At 38.3% G+C, this 22,254-nt stretch overlaps 1 protein-coding gene across 2 annotated transcripts in view; it reads left to right on the forward strand.

Moving 5' to 3' along the window:
• Nucleotides 1-22,254, forward strand: part of PDGFC (platelet derived growth factor C) — a 289,779-nt gene that overhangs the window by 156,264 nt on the left and 111,261 nt on the right. For both annotated transcript variants that reach the window (XM_063458241.1, XM_063458242.1), the window contains one exon: nt 10,611-10,806. In XM_063458241.1, the coding sequence (XP_063314311.1) occupies nt 10,611-10,806 (196 nt within the window). The remainder of the gene's footprint in view (nt 1-10,610; nt 10,807-22,254) is intronic.

Genomic DNA, 22,254 nt, shown 5'->3' on the forward strand with positions numbered 1-22,254 from the left:
AATTACATTTCCAGCTTGGAAATATATGCATATATTATTCCCAGTGGCTATTTAGCAGTGGTTCATTTGTTCTTTGCTTCAGTCTTGACGACTATGTTGAAAAGGATTCAGTATCACACCTAGTGGTAAGACAAAGTATAGCAATAAAGCCAGATAAAATGTATCTTAATATACATTGTGCAATGCTTGATAAATAAGGGTTACTTTAAAAAGCATAGTTGATAGCCATAAATCATTCACATTCTAAATACAGCAAATATTTTTAAAGAACTGTCCACATGTTCAGCATATTGGTACATTATGTGCTTACAATATAGTAACATAGAGTGCTATAAACCATCCGCTAATAGTTTCCTCTAATCCAATAATAGTTTTATTCAATTAAAAATTGCTTTTCAGTGAGCTTCCATTCTACCTTATTCCAAAAGGGCTCAATTGTACAAAGAATCAGAGACAGTGCAAACCACAGGTCTAAACTGAAATCTCTATGATATTCAATAAATCACCATGTAGTATGCACTTTGTAGTGCATTTTCAAACTACATGCATCTTATTTTAGAATTTAAAAATGTAATTTCTACCTCTGATGCTCACCTTAAAGACTTCTTTAGGGCCGCACCGTTCCTGTGGAACACCCTTCCCCTCTCTGATAGACTTTCACCCAGTCTCCACTCCTTTGAAAAATCTTTGAAAACTTTCTTCAGCTAATTAATTAAACTGCTTTCCAACCCTGATTCCTCCCCTGCAACTATCATCAAAACTAAACACTGAGCTCTCTGTGAATACTATCCTACTTGTTTACCCTACCCTTACCTTTTGTGCAACTATACCCCACTCCCTCTAGCATGTAAGCTTATTGAGCAGGGCTCTCAATTCCTGCGCGTCCAACTTGTCTGCTAAAGTGTCTGTTAGTCCACCCATTATACAGCGCTGCAGAATTTGTTGGCGCTTTATCAATAATAATATTATTAATAATAATAATAATAATCAAGGGACCTAATATTTTCAACATTTTCCAATCATCACATAATCTCGACCACTAATGGTCTTTACTAATGATAATAGTGATGGACCCATGGTTACATGCATTACAGCTAAGTTCTAATCCTGCCATCTGCATTTTCAGCATAACTTAAATCAATCTTAAATGAATAATGATACTTACCCTTCATACAGAATTATGCCCTGTGCTCAAACTCCCACTACTCTTGGGTGGCAGCATTGGCAATATAGTATTCATCAACCCAAATACATAGAATAGAAGCAAACAAGTTACCTGCACACTATCCCATATCCCTATGGAAATTTTAATTAGAGGAGGTTTTTAGTATCTCTCCAATGACCAATAAAATAGAAGTTCACGTGCCACATCAAAGCAAGCCTCTAAATCCTAAACTACCTACTTACCTTACCTTTCAGCTAAAATACAAAAATCTCTAATGAGACAGATAAAGATATTCTTATAAACCCCTACAAACGTAATAACCCTTAAGAAGATGTTGCTATATATTTGCTATAAGGTTTTATTAACAATAGTAATTACATAGTAGCAGCCACAAATTATCAACATTTTCTCTACCATGTTGCTATTTTTAATGGTCTAATGCTAGTAAAGTCTACCACAGCTGGTTGCAATCACCACCCAGTAATTACCATTGTGAGCATTAAAAAAAAAAGTGCATGGGGTATTCAATTGCCATAGTAACACAACTTGGACAAACATTTCCAGTATTTTCCACAACAGCACTGAAAGCCACAGAAATGTAAGAATGCATCCCCTCACTCCCAAACCTCTGATGAGTAGCTCCTACACTAAGTTTCATCCTTTTGGTAGCAAAGTCAAAGATTACATTTAAGAGATGAAGCCCAGTCTCCTGGGCTCTGCATTTATTTTGACCCAGTAGGACCTAGGAGTCACCCAAATAAATCAATATGGGTTCAAAAGTGCTCAAGTAATGTCCAGTGTCCTGGGTCCATAGTTCAACAAAATAGGCATCTCCCATCCTTCCATCCTCCTTGGGTTGCTTTTGTCTCCTAGTACCTATCCACCACCTTCTAAATTTGTCCCTACCTACTCCCTCAGCCTAATCATTTTAAGGAAGTCTAATATGCCAAAAGTACATTTTCAAAAAACAGTAAAACCTGCATACTTATCATTTGAAGTTTTCTTTCCTCAAAAAAGCCAAATTTAAAGGACCACTATAGTGCTAGGAAAACAAGCTCAGGGTCCCACTCCCGCCAGGTTCTAAGGGGATGAAGGGGTTAACCACTCACCTTTCTCCAGCGCCGGGCTCCCTCGGCGCTGGGGACTCTCCTCGCTCTTCGGCTAAATGCGCATGCCTGGCAAGAGCCACGCGCGCATTCAGTCAGTCCATAGGCAAGCATTCTCAATCTCACTGTGAAAATAGTGAGACAGCCACTAGAGGCTGGATTAACCCATTTGTAAACATAGCAGTTTATCTGAAACTGCTATGTTTACAGCAGGCAGGGTTAATCCTAGATGGACCTGGCACCCAGACCACTTCATTAAGCTGAAGTGGTCTGGGTGCCTATAGTGGTCCTATAATAATAATAATAATATTAATGTAACAAACCAAAAATAAGAATCCCCAAATTCTCAAAAAATAAAATAAAAATAAAGATCATGCAGCAGAAATAGTGAACCCACTAAGAGCTCTGCACTAGCAGAGCATGCACAGTGAGAATGACCTCTTGCAAGACTTTCCTGATAATGTGTAGACATGCACATGCATTGCCATCTAGTGTTGCACAATCCTCGTCCAAATCAATTTGTCTCAGAATTTTTTTTCATTCAAACAAATTGAATGAGCAATCTGGTTCATGTGAATTTCGGCCAATAGATTTGGCTTGTTTTTTTATTGGTTTTTTTATTCTGACTAATGAAATTAGTCAACTATTTAGTAGATAGCTCCTTTATTATCCCTGAATTTGGCATTCCCACAAAAGGTTAACAAATTAGGGAGCAATCTAATTAACAGTGTAATAATCAAAATTAATAAAATAACTTTTCTTCATTTTAATCTTTCAGTGTTTAGTTGATAGCTCTCTAAATTGGTACCTTTATGTGTATACCAAATTACATAACTGTTTAGTAGACAGCTCCCTAATTTGGTTTCCTTAAATATGACAATACCACATAATCACACCAAATTATGGAGCTATCTGCCAAACAGCCGAAAGATCAAAAGTAAGAAAAGCCCTGGTGTGTTAAATCTGCACATTAATACATTTGGAATCCATGCACTTAGTATAATGTATAGATAAAATTAATTGCAGATTTGAAAGGTTTCTGTCATGTTTTGCAATGAAAGCACCAGGTGTCTTTTAACTTTAACTGTCTTTGACATTTTATAGATCATTTTATGGCAAACTGGTTTACCTCCTCTTTAAACCATAGGATTATATGCTTTTATGCTGTGTGTGTGGTCTGCAGCATCTCCTCTCTGTACCGGTATCAGTATAGATTTAACATCCTGCTTAAAACTTTAACCAAAGTTGGATAAAAAGACAAAACATCTTTTCACTGTCTGCCTTGAATAGTCCTTCCATGGAACGTGTCAAGAGCTCAACTCCGATTCCACTGTAATCTGAAAATATTTTCTTTACATGGAAAAACTAATATATACTTTATGAATCAACTGGGATTACTAGAGGAAAAACTGACAACTTTATATAGACTTCTATTTTGTTTCCACCATGGTAGAGGCTTTGTCAGTAAAGTTTCTCAATAACTATATATCTCTGCAGCCATAAACCAAAAATATGTACCACAGTTGTCTTGCGAGAGTCTGGGTGTATGTATATATACTGTACATACTGATTGTAAATTCAAACATCGGTTTGAAGTTCAGCAGTGCTGGCCTTCTTGTAACAGCCAGTGTCAAATTCACTTATGAATGTATTATGTCACTAGATGTTCCACCAAAATTGCAGCTGGGCATCTTATTGAGCATACCAAACTAAGATAGATACACAAATTTTGCAATATTAAAAAGTGATTTTTGCAATTGCTGATATCTTTTTTTGACCATACCTACTGTTAATGAAAAGCTTGCATGGCCATTCTCTCCACAATGGTCATAACAGTCGGTATCTTGTTCATCTCTCATCAGACCTTCATGGAAAGACCTTACTTAGGTTTAATGACAATTATTTAACCCCTTAAGGACACATGACATGTGTGACATGTCATGATTCCCTTTTATTCCAGAAGTTTGGTCCTTAAGGGGTTAAACAGCACCAGCATATTCCTGCAGCGTTGTACAATAGGTGAACAAAACAAACTTCTAACAAAACAGACTGAATCAGCAGCTTGCCCAAATAAGCTTAAAATATAAAAAAAATAAGTGAACACTGGTCAGAATATACATTAAAAGAACACTGTAGTGTTAGGAATGCAAAACTCTGTTCCCAACAATATACTGTCCCTCTGCCTCCAACCGCCCTACCGTCTGTGACCGTGAAAGGGTTAAAACAACTTTATTTTACTTACCAGATATCCTCGCCGTGGTCCCTTGGTGCTGCACCAGCCTCCTTCTCCCATCAGAAGATGGGGATCCTAATGTACATGCGCGGCGAGTGCCGCAACCGCATTTGACCTTCCCTATTGGAAAGCATTGAATTAATTCTTTACTATGGGGATTTTCAAGATGCTGGACATCTTCTTGCAAAGAGTGAGGATGCCCAGTGTCATTTCATGGAGTTAAACTCAGTGTGAATCAAGGTGAATCAAAGAAGCGCCTCTAGTGAGTGTCTAAAACTGCTATGTTTTACATTACACGGTTAAGGGAACAGGGACTCTGCACCCAGTCCACTTCAATGTCCTGTTAATAAAGTTTATAACACAAGAATGATGTAACTGTAAATTAGGATTTTGACAAATTTTGTCATCTATTTATGGCGTGCATTGCAGCATTTTATAGGAGCCTAAATATGATTGCACTCCTCCTAACAAGATGGTAAGAAGTTGGATATAGCCCCTATCATGTCTATCAATCAAAATGCTCCACATTAGTTGAGGTTCTGTTTGATAATTTGGAGTGCACATTGGAAATATTTTTTTCCTCTTCAGTGATGAGATAATATTAATTTATTAAAAAATACAACCCCCCCCCCTATTGAAAACAATAAAATACAACTTAGCATCTTCCAGATTGCATTCTAGTGCTAATAAATTGCACCTATTTAACAGAACGAAGCAGCAGCACAGTTTAAAAGGCTATCAAATGTAAACGGACATAAATCATAACTGCAACAAATAAACTGAACTACATAGATCAAAAAAGCAAGTCGCCATAGAAAAGAAGTCAATTATATGATCAATTGGGGAAAGGATATCCAATTGCTTTTTAGAGGGGGTCATACCGATACAAGTTCTGCATAAATGCTTATACAGAGCCCATGGAACCCTAGTTCTTCATGGGGAGACTCAGAAAGGAGGCAGGCATTGGTTATCAATACTCATTTATTTCTTAATAGAAAGCCCCCAAGGGGCAAATGCAATATGTTAAGTGAGTCTTTGTAGATTTCAAGTTTCTGTTCGCTTTTATTTTGTGGATTCTCACATTTTTGCACATGTTTATTTAATACGATGAACAAGAGATGTCCCATTGGAGAATGTCCAATCCTGAACAATATGTTCTGAGCTTTTTAAAAATGTAGTACGATGTAGACAACTTGGAAACATATCTACAGTTCAGCCAGGTGGTTCATCTATTTTCTGTCTAAAAAAAATGTTGCCTATAAATGTAAAGGTAAAGTCAGTTGCAATATTGCATAGCGTAATGAATTCAGATTATCAGCCATTTTTGCAATGCCAGCTCTGAGTTGCCAAAATTAGATTACTATATATTTGGATTAACAAAAAAATAGAAAGTAAGAAAGCATTTTTTTTTTTGAATGACCTATTGATTTTCCTTTCTGCTTTCTTGTATCAAGGAAAAAATTAATTTGAAAATATGGGATTTATCCAAAAATGATCCATAGCATCAGTGACCATCCTTCAGTTAAAAAAACAAACTCTAGTTAGTGGCAGCAGGGGTCCTTTAATTGAAAAGAGAGATTTAACAAAAAATAAATTACAGTTGAACAGGCGAGTGGGTCATTAGTTGCCCACTCACTTTTTCCTTTCCTTTTTTTTTCCGTTTACAAATTAAATTACTGCCGCTGCAGCTGTCCGCTTCCCTATTTTTTAATGCCTTTCAATGTAGTGGTATCACCCTGCCTGGCTAAATCTTGCTGTGCTTGCTACCTCCACACGTGCAGTGGATAGAAGCTGCTGATAGGGCACTGCTTTTATCCAAATATTAAATAACGATCAATCACACTATAGACTGCATGCGTGCATATGCTTTTTTCTTGTTAGGGTGGGAAGGGTGAGTGGATCATTAATTGCTCATTTCCTATCACTTTTTCCTTAGAAAACATTTTGACTGTCCTTTAGTATGGAAAAAAAGCAGTGCCCTATCAGCTTCTCTAAACTGTGTCTGCAGAGGTAACAGGCACTGTTAGGCAGGACAAAACCTCAATGAAAGGCATTTGAAAAAAAACAGGGAGTGGCAGGAGTAATTTATTTTTCATTCTTATTTTCTGAGTGGTTGAAAAAGGGGATGGCCACTAGCACCACCATCACCTCTACATTTTAGAATACTTTTTTTTCTACAAAAATGTTATAAAAATACCTTTCATTGTGTCACAAAGTGTGTGAGGAAAGAAGCTACAGTTGCCAAAGTTCAAGCAGTGGCACAGAAGCACAGATCAATTTAAATCCATCAACTACACATAAAATCAAAAACACAAATCACAAATCAGTTAATCAATTCAAAACCAGTGAATCAAAGTGGGTATAAGTGGTCTGGTGGGGTTTCTGCACCGACTGCAGGCTGTACTCAGGGGGCTGTTTCTGTGTTCCTGCATGGCCTTCTCTTAGCATTGGGAGTATTAGATCGGACATCACTTCCGCCCATGCGGCTCATGCATGTGGAGAGTCACTACCTTGTAAGGATCTGTGCCATCAACAGATTTCGCAATGTGATCCAGTGCTCAACTGGACCATGTAGCATTACAGGGCCCCATGCGGACCCCAAAGAATGTATGGTTCCCTTAACAGATTATGGGCTGTACCCTCCTGTTGGTGGTGGTACACAACATACTCATTTTGTAAAATTGTATCACATTCTTTTTAAGCATGTTGCACACACCATATCTCTATTTCAACAAATAAAGCCCTAATAAAGTTAGATTTTTTTTATGGCACTGCTGTAACGTGATCTAAAATCCCAACACTGTGCTGAGCTGGCTATGTTTATTTTGGAGTAAGAAAACATAAATGCTACAATAACAAGTTTTTTTGTTTTATTTTAATACAGAACCTTCTGTGCATTCTATTTTAGACTAATCCCGATTTATCCAAATGTTTGGCAATCTTCGATTTCTCAGAATAGATTTTGACTATTAATGTGCATTATGGCCCCTCAATCTAAATATATTGTCCAATTTATGGGCCATTTCTTTTTTTTTTTGTAGCACCCAGGTGTGGTTATTAACAAATTTCTTATTTCAGCTGAAGTGCTTTTGTTTGCATTTTTTATATACTGGATATTGTTACTCAATTAAGCATTTTTCACGAGCTGTGTGTGAGATTTCGGCATTCTATAAATAGAGAAATGTACAGTGTGCTTGCATTTTAACAGATTGTTGAGCTACAATAACAAACGTGTTCAATAACTAAAGTCCTTCCCAAAGGAATAGATTACGTTTTACGAGTTTGTGGTTTCAAGACAAACAAGGAAGTTTGCATTGCTCCTACCTGTACTGTACATATCCGGTAGATAAAGTATTCTGTCTAAAGTCTGCCCAACATTTTGATTAGTAAAGTATCTTGCAAGGAATCAAACACTGTTATAGTGATGAATAAAACTGCAGTTTATTAAAGAGAGCGCAAATTGTGTGCATAGCAGTGAATAAATGTCCTTTTAAAAGTAAGTTAAGAAAACTCATATTTTACCTCCTGGTATTATTCCATTTTTTCAGAGAAAGCAGGTAATTTTCATAAACTTCAAATAAGTGAAACTTAGCTGTTTTTCAAACATGCACTTTTAGTATATATTTTATGTGTGCAGCAGACCAACATACAAGGAAAAACAAATTGATATAGTTATCATCTATTACTTGACTGAGATATGCGTGGCCTCATTTTGGTCTGCCTCTATCCCAAAAATCTGAAATAAGCTATTTTTTTCTTTATCTAGTACTGAAATTAATTCGAAAAAAAACAAACATTTTACAATGTACTGGACCTCAGAGCAGGCTTGTAAATAGATATACATATTCTCTTCTATGAAATCCAATAGTTGTTGAATAATGGTTAAACTAATTGTATCTGGTACACCTAATGTGTTAACCAGGGGTGAGGGAGTAGGACTGGCACTGGGCCGCTCAAAAACTGGAAAAAATAGGAATCCACTAAAACCTATAGAAAAAATACTATGGATAAACACCGATAGTGTGTGCAGATACCAGGAGCTGGCCTAGAATATGGCTGAGATAGGGTGAATATCTGGCTATGAAAGTGAGTAGGTGTGCAATGGTACTGTGCCTTTAAGATGGAACTGATGTTTATAAAAGGTAAAAGCAAGATAGATAGATAGATATACTTAAAACGCATAAATGGGATATATCTGGATAAGAAATCGGTATCTTATCTTTATGTATTATATGTCTATAAGATACCGATTTCTTATCCAGATATATCCCATTTATGCTTTAAACCTTTTACCTTTTATAAACATAAGTTCCCTCTTAAAGGCACAGTACCATTGCACACCTACTCACTTTCATATCCAGATATTCACCCTATCGCAGCCATATTCTAGGCCAGCTCCTGGTATCTGCACACACTATCGGTGTTTATCCATAGTTGATTAATGGTTGCTTCTTCTAAATCTCAGTAGACATGTTTCCAGTCTTTCCAGTATAAGAACAATGCATCTCCTTGTAATTTCGTATGTGTGTCCAAAAATGCATTAAATCCATCAGTAAGCCCTATGGAGCTCCATCTTTCCTTGTGTACAGGGTAAAGATAGGACACAATGTAGTGACTTTTCGTAGTATACACTTTTATTGGGGAAACCTGAGTCCTTATGTTCATCGTTGGCTTAGAAAACAATTATACAAACTGAAAAGCTGTACAGGAGACTTATAAATGGTATGCTCTTTGTCCCACCATATTTATGAAGTCGCACAGTCTTGATTCATTGCACCTACCCTAGTAGTAGCCTAGTGGAGACTCAATGTAATTATTGTTTATAACTGACCTGAGGTTCTGATCATTCTCCTTCCACTCTTACTGTCTACTCCAGAAATCAGTGAAGAAATGAGTCCCACTTCTTCATTGTAACCAGATTTGTTGTCTCCTCCTTCATTTATTATGTTGTTTATATGCCCAAAGATTAACGCATTACAAGATCATAACTCAACAACTAAGTTCTTTACATTTATTCATTCAATAAATGGTTACAAATACATTTTTGGAGTCACTAGCACACTGCACCGAGATGTGGAACAATTTTCTGGGTGTACTCTGCAGCAATATCTGGTTGTACAAATATGTACAAGGACCAACACCCTGTTTCCTAATTTCTACCTGTCACACTATCAGTGTATTGTGATTAATGTACTTTCAGATTCAGAGCATACAGTTTAGAAATCTTAAATGAATTATAACAGTTTTTTTATTTTATGTTTTTTATAAGGTATGATTATCAAAGAAAATGTACACTATAAGGCTAGGAATGCAAACATTTCTTGTCAATATTTAGATTAAAACGTTCTTGTCACTATTTAGATTATCGCGCTTCCCCTGCAAAGGTTTAAAAAAGCTTTCAACTTAACTTATTTCTGAAGGCACACTGGTCTCTGCTGCCAATCTCATCTTTGTGGCTAAGATCATAAATTCTAGTGATCTCAGCCATTTCATTGCTTCCCCATAGCGAAGCACATCAATCAGCATCTCCTTATAGAGAGGTATTAAATAAATGCTCCTTTATGGGTAACATTTAGCGTCTCCATGGAGACGCTGAACATAGGTCCTGCAAAGATTGCAGGACTTTGTCCAGGAAGTCCTTCTAATGGCTGTCCAAGTTACTGCCAATAGAGTGAACTTAGACAGCAGTGTAAACACTGCCTTGTCTCTGAAAAAGGTAGCATTTACACCACTAACCCTTTAGGGACAGATTGCATTCCACAGAACCACCACAATGAGCTGTAGTGGCTCTGGTGACTATAGTGTGCTTTTACGTTAGTAGGATATACTATTTTATAATACTTACTATGACCTTGCTTTCACACCAAAGAACCAAATAATTTTATGAGTTAGTAGTAAAATATGCCTTATGCAATAAATTATTGATCTACAAATCATTATTGAATTGCAAAGTGTTTGAGAAGAAACAGTTTTGTGTGAAATGTTCTGCTTTTAAAATGTTCATGAAATCGAACCCTAGCACACACTCATGGCATGATATACTCAAAAATAAGTTATTATTTTTTTTATCTATTTCATATGTGAATTTTTGTGTAATTTTTAATAGGAGTACAAGATTCCCAGCATGAGAAGATTGTTTTGGCTTCTTTCAATGGAAGTATACACAGCCCCAAGTTCCCACATGCTTATCCACGGAGCACAGTGTTGGTATGGAGATTAATATCAATGGAGGAAAATGTACGCATACAACTGACCTTTGATGAGAAATTTGGGCTTGAGGACCCAGAAGATGAAATATGCAAGTAAGTAGTAGTATAGCATTCACACTTGATTCAATGGCATGGTCAACGTTAGAGGACAAAAAAGGGACATGTCCACACAAGCACATTAAAAACATGGAATATTACTATTTTTTTTTTTTGTAGCTTTCCTATCATATCATATATATCATACCAATACCTTATATATCTTGCACTAATTATAATCATTAGGTGAAGCATGAAAAAAAGGAAAAAATATATATTGTGTAATATATGTTTTAAAGAGTAAACTCATCTTAATAAGTCATTTTAATGCATATATATATAGATATAGATAGGAATATAAATATATTACCTTCCTTTTTTTTCTTTTCCTTTCCGTTTTTTTTTTTTTTTAAGGGACACTATAGTCACCAGAACAACTACAACTTATTGGATTTGTCCTGGCGAGTAGAAGCATTACCGTCAGGCTTTTTGCTGTAAACACTGTCTTTTCACATTACAGCCTAGTGATAACTTCACTGGCCACGCCTCAGATGGCTGTTAGAGATCCTTCCTGGGTCATGTCTACCTAAAATGCATCCAAACATTCAGTATCTCCTCCCTCTGCATGCAGACTCTGAACTTTCGTCATGGAGATTCATTGATTCAATTCATCTCTATGAGGAGATGCTGATTGGCCAGGACTGTGTTTGAATCATGCTGGCTCTGCCTCTGATCTTCTTCTTTGTCAGTCTCAGCCAATCATATGGGGAAGCATTGCGATTGGATCAGGCAACCACTTCTGATGATGTCAGCAGACTGCTTGTTTTTTATTAGGTAAACAGCATGCAGAGTTACAGCTTCTGGCTTGAATACAGTAAGATGTTGCTATATTTATGGAGGCATGAGGGGTCCAGGGGGGCTAGATGATGGTTTTAACACTATAGGGTCAGGAATACATGTTTGTGTTCCTGACCCTATAGGTATCTTTTAACCTTAGCCCACTGCTACTGTTTGGCAATAAAACTTCTATGATTAGTTGAGTTTGTAAAAAAATGTAAAAAAATACAAAAAAAATAGTAATATAAAAAACAACCATAAAGGGCACGCAGGAAATAGGAATCAGTGTTTTTATGTTTTGTTTTTTTATCTGGATACTTCAAAACTGATTTCACTGTGACATTAACTTATCTTCCCTTTTGTGGCAAAACAGCTGCTTGTGACACCTAATATATGATTTAGCCCTCCATGCATTACGATGGATAGCAATTGAAACTTAGACATAAAAATATAGCTGCACCCACATTCATGTTCCACTTAAGCCTATACATCTGTTTCTTTTCTTTTAGCTATAGATTAGAAGATGGTTGGGATTGTATTACAAGCATAAACTAACTAAACCTGCATTGCAGTTATTAAAATTTGGTATTGTCCGGAACAGAATTTCACAACCTGTGATTCGCGTACTTAGTATTATGTAGGGGATGGAAGTTATTAAGGGTATGTGTTGAAATAACAGTGGACTTTATGGATACTTGGTAGCTACACAACTTTATAAGTCGTGCAAAGGAGAAATTTTTAAGAAAAATAAAAAAATGCATATCTGATTTTTTTTTTGTATACATGCTCACTCACCAAAAAAACACATACAAAATAATTAAAGTGCTTCTGTTTCCATCTGGGATCTCTAATTTTTTTTTCAAAGACCACAGGTGGTGACTGCCTCACTTGTGCAGTAGCCTAGGGGTGCAATGGAAGGGAGTTTTTACTTTTTCCTGAACTTGTCCTTTGTGGCTGAAACCATTTTGTTCTGCAAGGCACTGTTCAGCTCCTGATGCTTCATTTGCCAGGAGCTCACATTACAGCTGTACTCTTGCACATGTGCAAGAGTGAAACATTGATGTTTATGGAGGGTCTCACAAGCCTTTTTGCCCTCAATCATCACTAGTGACAGCTGAGAGATTGACAAAGCTTGATGGTGGTAGGTTCTGCTTTTTTATAAAGGTCAATAACCAAATCAATTACATGGATACAAGTGGATACACAAAATATGTAAACATTCAGAATGATTACAAAATTACAGATCAATATTCAAAAGTATCTTCCAATACAAATAACTAGGACAAAGATAAGTGCACATAGTGAATGCTCCATGTAACAAAAGGCAATCAGTCTGGTTGTTTTTAGTGTTATATAACATAACAATAGAGCAACAATTGTATCATGCTGGGAGGCGTTGATTTCTGATGAAAGGCCCAGGACCATCAGACCCTAGACTCCACCGACACCACTATGATTAAACAATCTGGAAGGTACATGAAAAAATCATGATATCTCCATTACTGAAACCACCCTTGAAGGTCAGGTGACACAAAAAGAAGAAACACAGGACAGAGAAAGAAATGGAAGGCAAGTAAGAGTGAGACGCAGAAGAGGAGTGGTGCAGGGGGTGGAAATCAATAGAAGGGGTCTCCCACTGTAGCCAAGATGGTGCCAAGGCCCTTCAGGCTGCCAGTATCAATTTATGTAGAGGCTTTTGTTCTGTTTTTATCAGAGCATCTAGGGATCTGGCCAGTTAAAACATCCAATTATTTAACACAATATCCCTATTAAAAACATCCCTCAATAATTCCTTAATCCTTTCCCAATAAGATTGCACCTCCGGGCATTCCCACAACTTGTGAATATAGGTCCTATTCTTAACAATCCCCGTCAACACAAGTCATTAGGAGTTTTGTTCGTTCTATGTAATTTAACAGTGGTGATGTACCAATGGAGCAAAAGTCTTATAAGACTGTTCCTGCATCGTGACACATATGGGCGATGTTGTGCTTGAAATGTTTGTTTTTTTGGCGGAGTGTGACAGAGCCACTTGATGTCTTTTTGTATTGCTTGTGGTTTTTATAATCCATTTAAAAGGCACACAAATATTTAAGAACTGATGAACAGAAAGTAAGGTTCAGTCAGCTGTCACTATCTCTCAGTAGATTAGAAGAATTATGTGAGCAGCAGCTGTTGTGACTTCTTTCTGCCCAGCCTTATTGGATCCTCTCAGGAGCAAGGCACAGTCAGAGCAGGAAAGGGATGTGACATTGACCTAGTATCACTGCTCTAGCACCAACTCCCTCTTTCCAAAGTTCAGACCTTCTCCGCAGTCACTCATCACAGAAGAGCAGCTCCTCTATGATAAATAGCAGGTCGCTGGAAACCTGCCTGGAGCGGAGAACCTACCTGACAGACGTAGCTGTGATCAGTGTAGCTCTGATCTATACAGACATGCAGTTAAGGATCAGGCAGAGGATCATCACTGCATGCACAAAGCTCAGCTCGGTCAGCTGTTTTTGAACACCAGAGCCTACTTGTTGTTGCTGGGAAAAATATATTTATGTACTGGTGCCAACTGGTTATCCTCAAATACCGATTATGCAGGTAAAATACCGGCCAAGTGACAACCCTAATTACACACATGCATGTTTTGTCACCACAATGCTACAATGCTACATGCACTACAAGTAGAACTATCAGGGTTGTGAGTAAGTAACAGTACAATAAAGTATAGCGGGGGACTTGGAGTTTGCTGTGCCTTAGGAAGCAAAAACCCTAAACACATCAGACCTTATTTTATGTTTTTTTACTTTACTTTCCTGGAATTAGTCGTCTGTTGTAACAAACCACTGGGTTGCGTTAAGTCCTGGAACTCAGGTACAGTAACAACTCTCCCTTACAAGCATGATCCACAGAGATCCTGAGGTTGAGAACAGTTCAGTGAGGGGACGGGGGCTTTAATAAAAAAATAACAGAAACAATCCAATGTAAAGGTATATGAAGAAGGGTCAGGTAGAAATCAGAGTCAGATGGTCCAGAGGTCAGGGCTGGCGGCAATCAGCAAAATCCAGAGAGCAGGCGAAGTCAGGAAACCAGCAAGGACAGGAAACACAGGGAAACAAAGCTAGGAGTTCTGAGGCAGACAACAAAACAACATAGCACTGACGGAAAAGGTGTGATCTGCTTATAAAGGAGTGGCTCAATCACATAACCTGGTCTTACCTGTAGGAGGGATTACCTGAGGTCAATGTGACTGACTGTGGGACTCAGCCCCATCTTGGATGCATCATTGTCCGGGCTCTGTCCCTCAACCACACCCCCTCCAACCTCTGACCTGCAGGCCAGTCTCCTCATGCAGTGGCTGCCATCTTGGAATGCTGGAGCAATCACTCTGAGTTTCCTGGCTGTGAATAGGGGTACAGAGCATGCATACTGGGGTGCAGCAGCCACAGGTACTATAATCGCTGCAAACCTACCTGCAGGGCATTGTGAATGGGTGAATGTCACATTTGTACTCTTTTAATGATTAAATTAGAAAGAATAATAAAAAAAACAATACTAAATATTTCCTTTTTCTTTTAAAGTAAAAGAGCAATGACCATGAAAGATTGATGCTTCTTATTAACTTGGTAAAAATCTCTCTCTCAAATCAACCCCCTACGTACCACATTTATTATGGAACAAAACAACTTGAGTTAGAAATCTTCTGAGACATAATTGGGTAAACTTTGGGCACTCTTATGTAATCTAAACTATAAAGACAATTCTATTTTAAAAAAAATGCTGCTTTTTATTTTGACTATTTTTGTAGCATCAATTCTGCTCTGTCAATTTTGACTTGTAGGGAAGAGATATATTTGCCACAGCGCCTAAGGAATACATGGAACAAAGCCAATTATATTATCTTTTCCTCATTCATGGGAGTTACAAGTATTTCCTATCGTAATGACATCTGCTCCATATTGATTACTTGGGAGCCAAATAAGTATACTACATGCTTACTGGTATTACTGTTGCCAGTATACAAACTGTTAATTGCAACAAAATAGTCTGCCAAATTTATTGAACTGTTTAGAGTGTTTTATTCACAAGTGGTATCCAAAAATACATTGTTGCACATTACATTACATTACATGTATATATCATGCACAGGAAATAAGCTATTTAATATATGTATAATTTACAATTCACATATAAACTTAATATCTGTTTTAACGGAGGATACTACAGCTTTAACAGTTTCTTGTAGTTATATGCAAAGACAAATCTGTACGGTATACTATGTTACATGGATGCCTTCAGCATATCATTTGTGGATAGCTCAGTTGGTTAATGCTAAGATTGAAGTCCATCTGGTATTGAGGGCAAATTCCTGGAAGGGTGGTTCTAATCAGTGTTAATTTTGGCAGCAAATTTCAATTTAGTTTTAGTTGCATTTTAGTCATCTGAATTGTTTTAGTTTCAGTCGACTACATCTCCAGTAGATTTTAGTCAACACAACTAAAATCTAATAGGTTCAGTTAATGCCTTTTTCTGTCTCTTTGCCCCTTCCCCAGCCCCTCTGTGTCTCTTTGTGTTCTCTCACCACCTCTAGGTGTCTTTCTCCCAAGTCCTGGTCTGTCTCTTATGCCCCTTCTACAGCCCCTCTGTGCAGTGTTAATTTTGGTGGCAAATTTGAATTTAGTTTTAGTCAGTCTTTTGACTAAAAAGCCATTTTAGTTTTAGTTGTATTTTAGTCATCTGAATTGGTTTAGTTTTAGTCCAGTTTTAGTCGACTAAAATTTGACTAAAGTTGTTAGTCGACAAAATTAACACTGGTGCTAGTACATTTGTCCTTCTATAGGACAATTAAGGTTTGTAATTCTAGAATGTCTTTATTCTTGTTCAGGGACTTTTGAAATAAATGTATATATTTCGCTAAATACCTTTTGAAATCGTATTACAATTAAATATCACCCATATATGTTTTTGCAATAAACTACAGCATTCCATTCTTCCTATCATACAAGATTAATGAAATGTTTAGATGAAGTAAATATTTATATATATATTACACTTTGAACCTTTTGGTAGCTTAAACATACTACATTTTGATGTATATTAGTGTGGATAAGCTGAAATCTATGCTGCAGTTGGGAGAGAAATCTGCTGACAACAAAGTTGGTTGGAGTTTCATGATTTTTCTCTTGATGTTCTACAAAAACTGATGGTTAAAAACACCACTGATTACCAGGCCGGAAGGCCTTCGCAGGGGACTAACCTATTGTCTTCAATGCCCACCTTTCATGCTTACAAATGAAAACATTGCAACTTCAGCTACATATACAGACCCCTCATCAGGACATGGGTAACATATTGTTAACCTGAATGCATAAGATGTCTGGGCCTGCTGGACCCATGTGATGTTATCACTATGATGTACACAAAAATAAAGAATTTAAAAAAAACACCACTGATGATCAAATAATGCACAATGGTAAATAAATGAGCAAATAAATAAATAAATAAGATGGTTGCACTCCAGTATTAATAAAATATTTAATCCCCATTGATATTTTATACATGGCCCACATTTATTAAGTGCCACTTACGTTGTAGGACCAAAGTAATTAGAACAAATACTGCGCTTACCAATACCATTTCAGAATTACAATTATTTACAGTACTGTAAACCCAGACAAACCATTCATTCTGACAAAACAAGTTTAATATACAGAAACAATAGGTGAAATGTACCTTGTCAAAATGAACTTACAATCTAAAAGGCACGTGACTGGCCCTGTGAGGGCTAGAAAGGGTGGTGACTGCAATTGTCCTATCCCACTAGCATGCACATTGTTTATTGGAGTTGTATTACAGAAGAGAGTAGACCAGAGAGTATTTACCTTTGACAGTACAGCACTCTATTCTCCAAGAGCTGTACTGGCCATTGAGATTGTAGCAAATGTGCCTATGCCACGAGCTTCTGGAGGAGCCTGCTGGCTAGGCTCCTGCAAAAGGACTATGGGCCATGTAACCGACCCTTAAAATACTTGGTTCATGTGGTACGTATTGTGGACAACTTCTGGGCTTGTTAACCCCTGTTAACCTCTCCTGACACATAATCAATTTGCACCTCAGTATTCTAAGGGTACAGCTGGGTGGTTGCCGTTCATATGCACGAACACATGGGAACTGAGTTGGTGGCCATCTTGTCGCACTAATGCAGGCAGTGGTGTTTGGTCATCGAGTGCCTGGAACTGATTTCGGATAGGCACACGAACACTGGTGAAGATGAAACTTCTGCCCGTTCAAGTTTCCGACCACCTATACGAATGGCGTTTGGGAAATGCAAACTACTGAATAGGAGGAACATTCGACACTTAAAATCAACCGTCTATTGTGTGTTGTTTTTAGTATAGAAGTCCGCGAACAGAGACCGGTCGTTACCACAATATCTCTGGAACTATTTTGGGCTTCTACCTCGAAGCCCAAGTATGTGGTATGATAGAGGAGCCAGGAGCTGTAGCTTTCAAGTCGGTCCGAAGGTTTTGGTTTTGAAACCCGTCCGACATGACAGGCTACAGGCTGCTTGGCAGGGCCCATATCAGGTAATGGAACAGAAGTGTGACACTACCTACGTTATCGGTCCCTGCTCTGGGAAAGGAGTTAGACACATGTTACATGTTAGCATGCTGAAGCCCTACCACAAGAGGACAGAGGATGTAGCCGCTATATGTGCTCTAGCCTCGGAAAATTTTAATAATCTTCCACTGCCTGATCTCATAGAGGATGGAGTACAGGCAAGATCCATAGATGAGGTCCGGTTAGGGGACTGACTAACCGGGGAAGAACGAAAGCAAGCGCAGCAGATGCTGTCTGCAAAGAGGGACAAGTTCTCTTATTTACCAGGATTTACCCCACTAACCACCCATAGAGTAGAGACTCCTGACCAACAACCTCTGCAGCAGACCCTGTACCGAATACCAGAGGCAGTTCAGGAGATCCAAGAGTTTATCCAAATGGGGGTAATTGAGCCGTCAAATAGTCCTTGGGCTTCGCCGGTAGTTCTAGTTCCAAAACATGATTGGACCACCAGGATCTGTGTGGACTACAGAAGGCTCAATGACAAGACGGTTTCGGATGTGTACCCCATGCCTCGTACAGACGAGCTCTTAGATAGGATGGCCCATGGTCAGTACCTTACTACGATAGATTTATGTAAGGGGTACTGGCAAAATCCATTAGCGGCAGGTACTATTCCCAAGTCAGCATTTGTCACTCAATTTGGCCTATACCAATTTAAGGTAATGCCATTTGGAATGAAAAATGCCCTGCCCATTTTCCAAAGGATGGTGGACATGCTGTTAGATGGCCTCCAGGTTTATGCTTGCGCATACCTGGATGACATCGCCATATACAGCGACACTTGGGAGGAGCATCGGGTACATGTAGGAGCCATTTTAGATAAAGGGAGGCAGGGTTAACATTCAAGCCCAGAAAGTGCCACATAGGAATGGCAGAAGTGCAAACCACTGAACCAATTTGAGTGCTTTTTGGATATGATAGGCACTTAGATCAGGGCTATGGAGATGTGACTCAGGGACACAGAGCAGGGTGTGGGAAGCAGAAGCCCAAGCCAGCCAAGCATGAGGCAGGTGATGGGCTTCTTAGGGACTGCTGGCTATTACCAGAAGTTTGTCCCCAATTACAGTGCCCTAGCTAAGCCCCTTACTGACCTGACCTGAAAGAACATGCCCCAAGAAGTAAACTGGACCCCAGAGTTCGAGCAAGCATTTGAGGCCCTTAAGAGCGCTCTTATAGATGCACCTGTCCTGGCCGCTCCTAATCCGAATAAACATTTTCTTATCCACACAGATGCTTCTATGTTTGGATTAGGAGCAGTGCTGAGACGGTCAGGGACAATGGCGGGGAACATCCAGTAGCTTACCTCAGCAGAAAACTACTACCTAGGGAGGTGAGCAATGCCGCATCAAAAAGGAGTGCCTGGCGGTGGTGTGTGCCCTCAAAAAGCTACAGCACTCGCACGAACCCCAGTAAAGATTAGACCACTGTATTTCTTGACCCCCTATACAAATGTCGTTCAGGAGATATGAACTACCGAACAGGGGGAGCATTTGTATCCTGAAACTAAAAGATTCCCTGGCATGGTGTTTGCACAGGAACCCCTGAACAGGACACCTATTTCCCTGGAACTGTTTTGGGCTAATGTCTTGTGTCGGGCTGGTCAAAACTATAAATCGATGGCAATCCCGTTTCACCGAACCTATCTTTGTGATCTTTGGATCTGTTATACACTCTGATCGGGGCTATCTGTGGATGTACTTTTTGTGGGGTTCCTGAGTATGGTGGGGGAACTTTTGGGGTACTGTATATTTTTTTGGATTTTCTGTACCTGAGAGATAATTGGATTATAGATTTGTCTCACACAATTGTCTCACACAATTATCTCTCAAGCACAGAGGATCCTGTGATTGAAAGCCCTATATGTGTGTTTTGGAGACCCCATGTAGGGGTTTCTGCATAAAAGCCGGGTGTGGCCTAAATAAAATCAGTTGACTACCAGGACTATGTTTCTGTCTGGATTACAATTGATCCAACACGCAGTATTAGTATCACACTTAGGAATAATGATAACGTCTAACTGGACCTTAGAATGGCCGGACTTAATATATAACAGAATAGTCAAAATACTAGCCGGGGTCAGGAACACAGAAGAAACACATTTGCAAGGAATAGCCAATAGTCAGGGATACCAGAAATCAGGGAAGTCAGAACAAAGCCAAAATCAAATACCAAAGAAACACGATCAGGAACACACTCTCAGAATAACCAGCTAAGGGAAACCATGACAGGGCAATGAGCAGAAGAAATTAGTGAGTTTAAGTATCCCACTTGTGAATCCGATTGCCCGTATCTGTACTATGACCCCAAAACTTGCACACACATCCTCCTCAGGACGTCACCCGCAAGTCGATGTCGCCACCATCGTGAACAGATGTGGGGCTACATAACAGTGTGGATCTGCAGTGGCCAGAGTCCATTGACATATCGCAAAAGCCCGGTCTTATAGCATAGGACCGCCGAGCAGCACTTCTCCTACTCCTGAAAAGTTGATTATTGTTGTGCATAGCATATGGTGAGGATGAAAACGTGACATTACCACCCTAATGAAACCTTTAACTATTTGCGAATTAAGGGCTTCATAACAGAATACCTCTTGGTAAACACGGGGGAAAAAATACAAATCTTATACAGTTACTAAAACTAAAGAACTATAAAAATCTGTTGGCAAAAATTGTCAAAGTTATATATAATTGGAGACACGATAAGCCAATAGAATTGATTAACAAATGGGAAAAAGAATTGCAAGTTCATATACCAGAAGAAGAGTGGATAGGTTCCCCAAACAAATTATATAAATATATACATTGTCTAAACCTTACTGAAACGCAATTCAAAATCTTTAATAGATGGTACCTTACTCTGAAACAAATCAGGTACCTGAATTAGGTACCTTCCCTGATTCATCAGAGATGCTGGAAATGCAAAGTTAATATAGGCGATTTGATCAATTTATGGTGGTAATGTGCACCCATAAAAACATTCTGGAAATAGGTAATCAAGACAATATATCAAATAACAGAAACAGAACTTGTTTTAAAGCCTGAAGTGGTCCTGTTAAACCTGAATTGGCCAAAAATGACAAAAAATACAGTAATGTTAATGCTGCATGTCATCACGGCAGCTAAATTACTCTTAGCACAAAATTGGAAGACAGAGGTAATCCCAAGCATTCAATAACTAATTATACAAGTCATTTTGCAGGCTGAACTGGAAAGGGGTATCCAAGTGAACATAGGAAATAGATATACTTAAATAGAAGACTGGGATATATGGATAAAATATAAATCATTACAGTACTGAATTTCCCGCTTGAGACCTCCCGTACTCCCTGACTCCCCCCCCTTTTTTTTTTATTTACCATTTCATTTACCATCTTTTCCTCTCCAATCATAGTGTGCAATAATCAATGAGGGCATAATTTATAGATAGCTACAGAGAGGGGAAGGGACAGGGAAGAAAAACTGAGAAAACAGGGTGAATATATAACATTCCCCAAAACGGGCAGACAAACATAACATAAAAAAATATATATATATTATGGTACTTAATGCAAGATGAGCTTTCTCTCTCCAAAACACAAGGGAACCAAGACAAAAATACTCAATAAGACTTATGGGAGTATGATAGAAACAAAAGAAACAAAGAAACACTTAATACATTTTAAGACATGTTCATGATGATAAGTGTACCAAGGCCTGAATCACAAATGCACCAGGAAAAGAAAAATATATAACACAAGTCTGAAATGTGAAAAAAAATAGGTGAATTACAGTTGAACAGACATATAGTCAAATTCCAAGTTTTGTTTATGTTTTATTTTGATCAAAACGTGATTTTTTGGCTCAGTCCTTAAGAGGTTAAAGGACCAGATGCACCCACCGGATTACTGTGGTGGGAATGAGTATAATCAGCCTGTTTTTTAGATGAAAATAAAATACAGACCAACATTGAACTTGCATTCTAGGGTGCACTGCTTTTAGCTGGTCTCTTTTCTTAGCAAATCTAGTTCTTGGAACTGTATCTACTATGTACTGAATCAGGGCACATAGCACTGTT

The sequence above is a fragment of the Pelobates fuscus genome, chromosome 6, assembly GCF_036172605.1.
Source record: "Pelobates fuscus isolate aPelFus1 chromosome 6, aPelFus1.pri, whole genome shotgun sequence".
NCBI lineage: Eukaryota > Metazoa > Chordata > Amphibia > Anura > Pelobatidae > Pelobates > Pelobates fuscus.